We start from the raw sequence: 10,458 nt of genomic DNA on the forward strand, positions 1-10,458 counted from the left end.
TTAGGACAGACAGAAGAAAATATTTCTTTACCCAGTGTGTAATTAGTTTGTGGAACTCTTTGCCACAAGAAGTAGCTATGGCATCGTGCCTGGATGCCTTTAAGAGGGGATTGGACAAATTTCTGAAGGAGAAGTTCATTACGGGTTACAAGTCAAAGTAGATATGTGCAAGCTCTTGGTTTTAGAGGCAGGCTGCCTCTGATTGCCAGATGCAGGGGACGGCACCAGGACGCAGGTTGTGCCTGTTGTCTTGTGTGCTCCCTGGGGCATTTGGTGGGTCACTGTGAGATACAGGAAGCTGGACTAGATGGGCCTATGGCCTGATCCAGTGGGGCTGTTCTTATGTCCTTAACTACAATTCCCAGGAGGCCTTGCAGGTCTTCTTGTTGTCTGGTGAGCTCCCTGGGGCATTTGGCGGGTCACTGTGAGATACAGGAAGCTGGACTAGATGGGCCTTTGGCCTGATCCAGCGGGGCTCTTCTTATGTTCTTAACTGAGATGAACGGCTACCTGTTGGCCTCAACTGCAACACGGCAATGATAATTCTTACTTAATTTAGAGTGTTGTCGCAAGTGCAGCAAAACACAATAAATGAAGTCCTTTAGCATATGAGATTCCTATATGAACACAAAGAATTCTTGCAAACACTTAGTTAATTGCTGAGATTAAGGCTTCAAACCTCATTTTAGCAGGGGAGTAAGCCCTGTTGCACAGTAGGACTTAATTCTGAGTAAAGATGCACAGGGACGCACATTGATTTATAAAAAAAAAAACACTTGCCAAAAACATACCTCTGGTTTTTCAGGAAGAAAACATTATAGCTACACACATTTGGATGGCAAACTTCAGTCTGGAAAGACTATGGTATAAGCCTACAGCAACCGGTATTCCCAGGCGGTCTCCCATCCAAGTACTAACCAGGCCTGACCCTGCTTAGCTTCCCAGATCAGACAAGATCGGGAGATAGTGTTCAGTATAGGGAGATGGTTGGCAATCTTCAGTCTCGAAAGACTATGGTATAAGCCTACAGTACCCGGTATTCCCAAGCAGTCTCCCATCCAAGTACTAACCAGGCCTGACCCTGCTTAGCTTCCGAGATCAGACAAGATCAGGCATGTGCAGGTACACACATTTATAGTAACGGTTTTTATGAAAACCGCAAATGGCAGGTGTCATCTAAAAGAGGCATTCCCCCATCACTTTCATACAGGAAGGAATGCCTCTAAGATGGGACCTGGGGTGGCCATCTGAAAACAAAGAATGTCTTTGGCTCATCTCTCATTTCTGCCTTTGTGCCTCTGGGACTCCAACAGCAAGCACGAACCGTTCACCAACATGGAAGAGGAAAAAGGGGGCTCTCGTCTGCATGCTCTGGGCTCTGCCAGCCCCACCACATACCTGGGAAGGTCTTCTCCACAAACGTCTTGAAGGCCTGCAGGTTGTCCTCCTCCTCGCTGTGGGTTTTGGCCAGCAGGGTGTACCCGCTGCCAAACTTGCTCTTCAGGTGCTGAGGGCTGCCCAGGCATTTGAACTGCCCGTTCACCATAATCGCCAGGCGGGTGCAGAGGGCTTCACACTCCTCCATGCTGCAGAAAAGGAAAACCAAGGCAGCCGTGTAATGTGGCTATCAGAGCACTGGACTAGGAGCTGGGGGCATGGGCTCACATTCCTGCTCACTGTGAAGCTCACGGCCAGCCGAAGACCTTTTGGCACCTGAGGTTGGGTACCAAATACTGTCGTCTTCCCCCTTTACCTGCCCACCTTTCCCGTTCCTGCTCCCCGGGATCAAAGAAGGAGGAGGGGAACAGAGCTGATGAATAATAATAATTGGCATTATTATTATATTATATTATAAAAATATAATACTTTTATTATAATAATAATATAATTATATTATATTTTTATAATATAATATATTTTTATAATATAATATATATTATAATATATATTTTTATAATATAATAATATATTATATTTTTATAATATAATATAATAATAATTATAATTATAATATTATTATTATAATAAAAATATTATATTTTTATAATATATAATAATAATTATAATATAATAATAATAATATATAATAATGCCAATAATAATAATAATAAACTTTATTTATACCCCGCCCTTCTCCCCAAAGGGACCCAGGGCAGCTTACAACAGGTTAAAAGCAGATTAAAACATAATTTAACAACAGATTAAAAAAAGTATTAAAAACACATTAACAGATGCCATAAAAACAGTAGTCAGATAAAAAGTCAGATAAAAGGAGCAAAAAGCGGCAGATCGTAGAGGAATCAGGCCTGTAAAAATACTAAAAGACGTAAAAAAAATGTTAAAAAGGACATGAACTCAGATGGCTTGTTTAAACAAAAGGGTCTTCAGGTCTCGCCGAAAAGTCTCAAGAGAGGGAGCCATTCTCAAGTCAAGGGGAAGGGAGTTCCACAACGTTGGTGCCACTACTGAGAAGACCCTGTTTCTTGCCGCCGCCCCACATACCTCCTTAGGCGGCGGCACTTGTAAAAAGGCCTTCTCTGATGAGCTAAGAGGACGAGCCGGATTGTACGGAAGTAATGAAGGGTGGAAGGGAGGAGAATGGTGGACTGGAGCATCTCCAACCCTCTAGCCCACCAATTCCCAAACATACTGTGATTGCAGCTGGTAATTCACGGCAGCCTCTTCTTCCCTGCCCTCCTGGTGCCGCCATCTTGGATCTTGTGCAATCCAAGATGGGAGGGCCTGGGAAAGATAGGAAGAAGAGACCACCTGGGACATTACTGCAGGTACCCACAGTACCTGCGAGTTCACCTGCAGCCGTGGGCTTGGTATTCGTGAATACCGAAATTTGCAGATGCCAAGCCCTGGATAAGAAGGACCCGCTATAATAATAAAAATAATAATAAATTCACAAGACATGAGCTGCCCTTTGTTCCAATTCTCGTTAGAGATTCTTAAGTTACAAATGGGAAACTGAGGCTGAGAAGAGGAACTTTTCTAAGGCTTCATAATGAGGAAAAGCTCTTCTTCACAATCACTCAGCTGGCTCTCTCTCCCCGTCCTCCTTCCACCCTAGCCAAGGAAAGTGGTCCTAACCTGTGGGAAGTGATGATGATGGACTTCCCGCACTCCCGTGTCCTGGTGACCGCATCCCACAGCAGACGTCTGGCCACAGGATCCATGCCAGTAGAGGGCTCATCCAGGAAGACGACGGGAGGTCCGCCAATCAGGGCAATCCCCGCACTCAATTTTCGCTTGTTGCCGCCACTACGGAGGGAGAAGGGTAGTTGTGGTAGAAGCAGTTGTGGGAAAAGACAATGGATCTTGCAATTTCCGTATGAGCCACTCGGCTCCAGGAGCTTCAAGAATCACAGGTCTGAACTGAGGGAACCAATTCCTGCACATGGCTTTCCTCAGCAGCACTGTGGGTGCTAGAGACCAGGTCTGTGCCTCTGAGCCAACCAAGGCTGTGGGGCTGCCCCATACTCAGCTGCAACAATGGCTGCAGAGGACAGCAGCATTCCCACCTCACCTGTACATCCTGACCAGCTTGTCTGCATGCGGCTCCAACAGCAGCCCCCGAAGCATGTTCTCCACGCAGCTGCCAATGTAGCGCTCGGGGATCCCCCGCAGCCGGGCGTACATGCTCAAGGTCTCCCTCCCAGTCATGTGATCCAAGAGGGCATCAAACTGAGGGCAGTAGCCAATTCGCTGCTGGACCTGGACACAAGGACAGAGCAAGAGAACAGCGTCATCAGTCAACGTTCTTACTCTGAAGCTTTGAGAGTTCCCTTGTCGGGCCTCAGCAGTGACTGGAGCACTCCTGCAAAAGGACATCTGTGCTGTCTGGTTTGTTTTGCACTTGGGTGAGCTTCTAGGAGAGAAGGCATTTTCCCTGGGGAGGGACACCACAGAGTTCAGCTGCTGGAAAGCTGGAGATGAGAACAGCAGATCAACAACTCTGATGTTCCTCTCGCCACCCAGCAACTGAGATCTCCACCAGAGCATCTCAAGCATTCACTCAAGTCCTAACAACTGAACTATCTGGTGAAAATTCTGTTATCGTCTTCCAAAACCTACAGTCGCACATCTCTCTGCAGTCACCAGAATACCAATTGTTTGGGGTTGTTTAAAGGTTCAGCAAATGCCTTTAACGGAAAATGAACAGAAAAAAAAAAAAAAGACTAGGCTATGATAAGAGCAACTCAACACAAAGAAGAGAAAGCTATGGATTGTGGGATGCAAAAGCTATTTTTCCCTCATTCCTCCCTACTATACAACCCACACACACCCACACACCCTTTGATTATATTGTGTCTTCAGATGGATTTTAAGTTGTCAGATGCTTGAGAGCCAACCATGGCAGAAAAACATGGGATGAATGAAAAAAAAAAAAAACACAATATAAAATCAAGTTCCAGGTTCATTTACACTTTTTATCCGATTGCTGTTTTTTAAGACGTCTTTTGGAAAGATGTTTTTTTATCTTGTCTAAATCATGTTTTTCTTGTGTTTTAATCATTGTTGCAAGCTGACTTGGATCCCTTCGGGGAGAAAGGCGGGGTATAAATAAAGTAAGTACGTAAATAAATTTGCAAGGTTAGTGGAGAAATCTTAGGTTTTTTTATTTTAAAATTTCAGAGCTTTAAGTTACAAAGGTGTGTGTGTGTGTGTGTGTGAATAAAATTATATAGAAAATAAAAACACTGAAAGCTGCCACACTGAGTCAGACCACTGACGCATTGGGTCAGGGCTGACAACAGAGGCTGGCAGCAGTGATTCTCCAGGGGTTCAGATGGGGTCTTTCCCGGCCCTACCTGGGATTGATGCCAAAGATTGAATCTGGTCGTGGCTTCTGCATGAAAGCAGGTGGCACATCCTGAACTAGGGCCCCTTCTCATTTCAAGACAGGTTTAAATGTTTACCGTGTTTGGTGCTGTCTTAGAAACCAGGGAAGGGATAAAGAGCACCATTTCCAGAGGACGGCTGTTTGTAGATCTTCATCTTTCAAGGACTAACGGAAGCAGAAATCTGTCCCCTTTGCATCAGGCAGGAGGGCAGGAGGTCTGGTCTAGAGGGTAGAGCCTCCATTTGCCTGAAGATAACATCCACAAGGTCGCCAGTTCAAGGCCACCGGCACCGTGTGACCTTGAAGCAGCTGACAAGCTGAAGCTGAGCTATTCCATCTGCTCTGAGCGTGGGAGGATGGAGGCCAGAATGTGAAGCCAGATCAGAATGAAACACCTGAATGTTGTGGTTCTTGAAAGAAAGAACCTTCTTTCAATTGTAAAAATCCCTATTTAATAAGGGATTTAAATAAGCCTGCCTATGTAAACCGCCTTGAATAAAGTCTTGAATAAAGACCAAGAAAGGCGGTATATAAATACCTGTTGTTATTATTATTATGCAGGTGGGCTGGAAAATTGTGATTTTTTTTTTAACAGCATGTTGCCTACACAAGCTCTGCCCTTTGGTTACCTTTTTGATATTGGCCAGGATGCTGTGCCCATCCACATAGGCGTCTCCCGATGTAATGCTCTCGTCCCCCGTCAGCATCTTGAAGGTGGTGGTCTTGCCTGCTCCGTTAAAGCCCAGGAGGCCGAAGCACTCGCCTTTGTTGACCGCCAGGGAGATTCTGTCCACGGCAAGGAGCGAGTCCCTGCTGCTGTAGACCTGGAAGAACGAGGCTTGTGAGTGCCTTGTCACAGCTCTTGCTCCAGAAGCAGTGCCACAACTCCCTTCCTCGGGTTCATTCTCCCTCAACAATGTTGGCTATGGGGCTTTAGGCAAGGCAGTCTTAATCAAGAGTGGGGCACTCAAATAGTAGTAGGCAACCTTCAGTCTCGAAAGATTCTGGTATTGAGCTCTGAATGGTGGTTCTGGAACAGCGTCTAGTGTGGCTGAAAAGGCCGATTCGGGAGTGACAATCCCTTCCACACCGGGAGCAAGTGCAGTCTGTCCCTGGTCCGTCTCCCTGGCTATGGGCCTTCCTTCTTTGCCTCTTTGCCTCAGACTGTTGGCCAAGTGTCTCTTCAAAGTGGAAGAGGCCATGCTGCACAGCCTGCCTCCAAGCAGGCCGCTCAGAGGCCAGGGTTTCCCACTTGTTGAGGTCCACTCCTAAGGCCTTCAGATCCCTCTTGCAGATGTCCTTGTATCGCAGCTGTGGTCTACCTGTAGGGCGCGTTCCCTGCACAAGTTCTCCATAGAGGAGATCTTTTGGGATCTGCCTTAATATTTGTAAAGTGCTTTCTATACAAATGTTTCGCAAGTATTTTCTTGATGCAATCCTTACAATAAGAGCATAAGAACATAAGAACAGCCCCACTGGATCAGGCCATAGGCCCATCTAGTCCAGCTTCCTGTATCTCACAGCGGCCCACCAAATGCCCCAGGGAGCACACCAGACAACAAGAGACCTCATCCTGGTGCCCTCCCTTGCATCTGGCATTCTGACATAGTCCATTTCTAAAATCAGGAGGTTGCACATACGCATCATGGCTTGTAACCTGTAATGGATTTTTCCTCCAGAAACTTGTCCAATCCCCTTTTAAAGGCGTCCAGGCCAGACGCCATCACCACATCCTTTCGCAAGGAGTTGCACAGACCAACCACACGCTGAATAAAGAAATATTTTCTCTTGTCTGTTCTAACTCTCCCAACACTCAATTTGAGTGGATGTCCCCTGGTTCTGGTGTTATGTGAGAGTGTAAAGAGCATCTCCCTATCCACTCTGTCCATCCCCTGCATAATTTTGTATGTCTCAATCATGTCCCCCCCGAGGCGCCTCTTTTCTAGGCTGAAGAGGCCCAAACGCCGTAGCCTTTCTTCATAAGGAAGGTGCCCCAGCCCAGCAATCATCTTACAATGACTCTGAAAAGTAGAGATCATTATCCACATATTACAGATGGGGAAGACTGAGGCCAAGAAGGATCAGGGAAAGGCCATTTCAACCATTAAAACCAGTGTGAGAAATCCCAAAGGATCAACGATCACAAGCCAGGTGGGTGACCTTTTGAAAAGGAACCAGTGTGGGGCCAGATGCACATCCCTGGGGAGTGAATTCCATAAACATGACATCACCACCAAAAAGTACCATATTAATTAGCGTCCCACTGAGCAGGTGCTGCAGTTCTAATTAGTGGCATCGATTAGCGTCAAAGGGGTAAAAATCAGCCCCAGGACTAATATGCATATTCATTCCCCAAGGTCCCCAAAATGGGATGAGCCTCAAACTCCACGGTAGGAGCTGTACCAGGTGGGTCAGAGGCTTCCATTCACCTTGGTGAGCTCTTTGATGACCAGGGGACTGTTCAGCGACGAAAGCGACGCTGTGGGTGATTCCAAGACCTTCTTCCTTTCGTCTGCAACATCCCGGTCTTCTGGCAAGACAGGAACGCTGTTCAGCAGCATGACCTGTTATGCAAAGGGCAAGCAGAAATTCAATGGGTACCATGCAGTGACTTCTAGCTCTGTCGGAGCCCAGGAAGTTATTGCAACAAAAACACCCATCAGGATGCAATAGATGGAGCAGAATCCAAAGCACCTGTATTCAAAAGTCCCATCGCGTTCACTGGGATTTATTGCCTTGCAAGGCATTGCCCCATCACTGCGATGAAGAAAGGCATGTCTTCCAAGATGTTACCTATATAATGCACCACCCTGAAATCAAGGTTGCGTTGCCTTCATTGCAAATGTGTTCTACCTGTATGCAAATTTGACTAACTGAAAAAAAAAAACCTCATGCAATTAATCAACTACAGTTTCTCTAAGTGGGGAGCAGATCCAACCATCTGCACTAACTTGCATTATTTATTCATAGGTCAAATTTTTAAAGTTCTCGGTGCCATGTTTTAAAATGTTTTTCACTCGCAGCACAGTCAGGCCTCTTTATACGAAGAGATTCTCAGTCCATCTTATATGGAGTTAGGTAATTTCACTGTTTTCAAGGGACTGAGGCTGCTATACATGAACCAGAGTCATCCATGAGGCTGACTCAGGCAATTAAGAACATAAGAACAGCCCCGCTGGATCAGGCCATAGGCCCATCTAGCCCAGCTTCCTGTATCTCACAGCGGCCCACCAAATGCCCCAGGGAGTAGACCAAATAACAAGAGACCTGCAAGGCTTCCTGGGAATTGTAGTTAAGAACATAAGAACAGCCCCACTGGATCAGGCCATAGGCCCATCTAGTCCAGCTTCCTGTATCTCACAGCGGCCCACCAAATGCCCCAGGGAGTAGACCAAATAACAAGAGACCTGCAAGGCTTCCTGGGAATTGTAGTTAAGAACATAAGAACAGCCCCGCTGGATCAGGCCATAGGCCCATCTAGTCCAGCTTCCTGTATCTCACAGCGGCCCACCAAATGCCCCAGGGAGCACACAAGACAGCAAGAGACCTGCATCCCGGTGCCCTCCCTTGCAGAGTGATAGGTGTCATTAGTCTGTGGAACCCCTTGCCACAGGATGCACATAAGAACATCAAAAGAGTCCCGCTGGGTCAGGTCCTAGGCCCATCTAGTCCACCTTCCTGTATCTCACAGCGGCCCACCAAATGCCCCAGGGAGCACACAAGACAGCAAGAGACCTGCATCCTGGTGCCCTCCCTTGCACCTGGCATTCTGACATAACCCATTTCTGAGATCAACCCATTTCCAAAATTGTCTCAGGCACTATTATCTACCCAGCAAATTCTACTGCTGCTCGAACTCCCCACTCCCTAGATTAGAAAAAAGAAGAGAAGAAATGGAGCAGAAGAGGAAGTGTGGGAAAGAGGGGATAGTGCCAGTCTAGCATCTCTACCCAACTCTCTTCTCCTCTACACTTCCTTTTCTGTTCTCTCCCCCTCTTCCTTTTCCTATCCAGGGAGAAGCAGAGGCTGGCACATCAGCGGGTACAGCGGGCCGGCACTTGGCACACTGTTTCAGGTAGAACGAGTTCCTGGGCCGGCGCCGATATGAAACGCACCCATTTCCGCCTCCAACGCATGCCGCAGAGAACCGTTCTTGCTCGCCAAAGGAGGTTGGTCTCGATGAGGAAGAGGAGGAGGAGGAACAAGAGTCCCTGCGCAGCCATGGCGGTCAAGTACTTGCCAATCCCAGGACTCTCCCAGGCAAAGTAATTGGTTTGGTAGCTGATATCTGGAAAGCAGAGGGGAGAGGAGAAGACAGGCGGCTGCTTAAATATCGAAGCCTAGTGGCACGTTTAAGACAAAGAGCACGATCCATGGGAAACACAAGTCCCATTAGATCAACTTGATTTCAACAGGAGACAGCAAACCACTTCCCGAAGTCCCCCAGTAAAATCAATAGAACTGAAGAACACTAAACTCTGGCTGGATCATGCACTAACATTGGATGCATTGCTCTGAAGGTTCCTCCAATGGTTTGTGGAGGCTGAGCGAGGGATGGGTGCCTCTCCTTGGTGCTGGGGCCTCTCTTTTGCATGCACAGGATCCCAGCTTCAATGCAGAAGGTCTCAGCTGGCTGCATCTCCAGCTAGGACTGTCTGATCCCTGGGGCACTGCTACCAGTCAGCATGGACAAGACTGAACCAGACAGACCCCGTGGTCTGACTCAGCGTGGCAGCTTCCTCTGGCTTGCCCAGAAAATTATTTGGGATTTGGGGCGTTCAGGTAGAACATTTAAAAAACTCGGGAGGGTATTCCGAACGTTTTATCAATATTGGAAAAGCCCAATTCCAAGTTTTCCTGCCTCTGCCAGCTCCCTGTCCCCTGACAGTTCACTTCCTTTCCTGGGGGATGGACAGACCAGGAAGGGAGTTAAACAGGCAGTGAAGGGCAGGAGAGAAAGCCAAGAGAGGACCTGCTCTTGTCAATACTGTTGATGGCATCCTTCAGTCTCGGAAGACTATGGTATCGCGCTCTGAATGGTGGCTCTGGAACAGAACGTCCTCTCCAGAGCGCGAAGCCTGGGTAAAGTAGATATGGAGGATAGGCTGTTACCCATGCAACAAACCCCCCGTCTCCACGTCGCTGGAATGGTCCAATGGAAAGGCAGAGGCCAATATGGTTGGTTCCAGCAGCGTCGCAGGAGTTGCCAGAACATGACTGTGTTCAGCCATGAACTGCCTCAGGGACTCCGGCTCTGGAATTTGCCTCGAGGTTGACTCCTGAAGCCTTTTCCATAACTGGATGTAGACACAAGGCAGTGGAGGTTTGGGATCAGAGTTTTCCTTCTCTCCAATGAGCTACCTTCCCAGGCTAACGAGTCCCATCTACCGGGTGGCTGTTTAGTCGCCTCTTACGACAAGTACAGCCAAACTGGGGGCCTACTCTTAGCCCCCAGCCCCCAGGGGATTTGTCAATATTACCCAGGAGAAAACTGTACATGAGTCATTAAAGCTCAGAACCACTCCATGTGGTTTCTCTTGGCTGCTCTTATGTCCTTCCCCACCGGTTACTTCCTCTTCCTTCCTCAGGATGAGACTTTGGGGAAGGGG

At 47.5% G+C, this 10,458-nt stretch overlaps 1 protein-coding gene across 1 annotated transcript in view; it reads right to left on the minus strand.

Moving 5' to 3' along the window:
- Positions 1–10,458, minus strand: part of ABCA3 (ATP binding cassette subfamily A member 3) — an 84,668-nt gene that overhangs the window by 7,376 nt on the left and 66,834 nt on the right. The window contains exons 24-29 of the mRNA XM_066640495.1: positions 8,965–9,137; positions 7,279–7,413; positions 5,479–5,673; positions 3,533–3,720; positions 3,097–3,267; positions 1,399–1,586 (exon numbers count right to left, since the gene is read on the minus strand). Of these exons, the coding sequence (XP_066496592.1) occupies positions 1,399–1,586; positions 3,097–3,267; positions 3,533–3,720; positions 5,479–5,673; positions 7,279–7,413; positions 8,965–9,137 (1,050 nt within the window). The remainder of the gene's footprint in view (positions 1–1,398; positions 1,587–3,096; positions 3,268–3,532; positions 3,721–5,478; positions 5,674–7,278; positions 7,414–8,964; positions 9,138–10,458) is intronic.

This window comes from Tiliqua scincoides, chromosome 13, assembly GCF_035046505.1.
Source record: "Tiliqua scincoides isolate rTilSci1 chromosome 13, rTilSci1.hap2, whole genome shotgun sequence".
NCBI lineage: Eukaryota > Metazoa > Chordata > Lepidosauria > Squamata > Scincidae > Tiliqua > Tiliqua scincoides.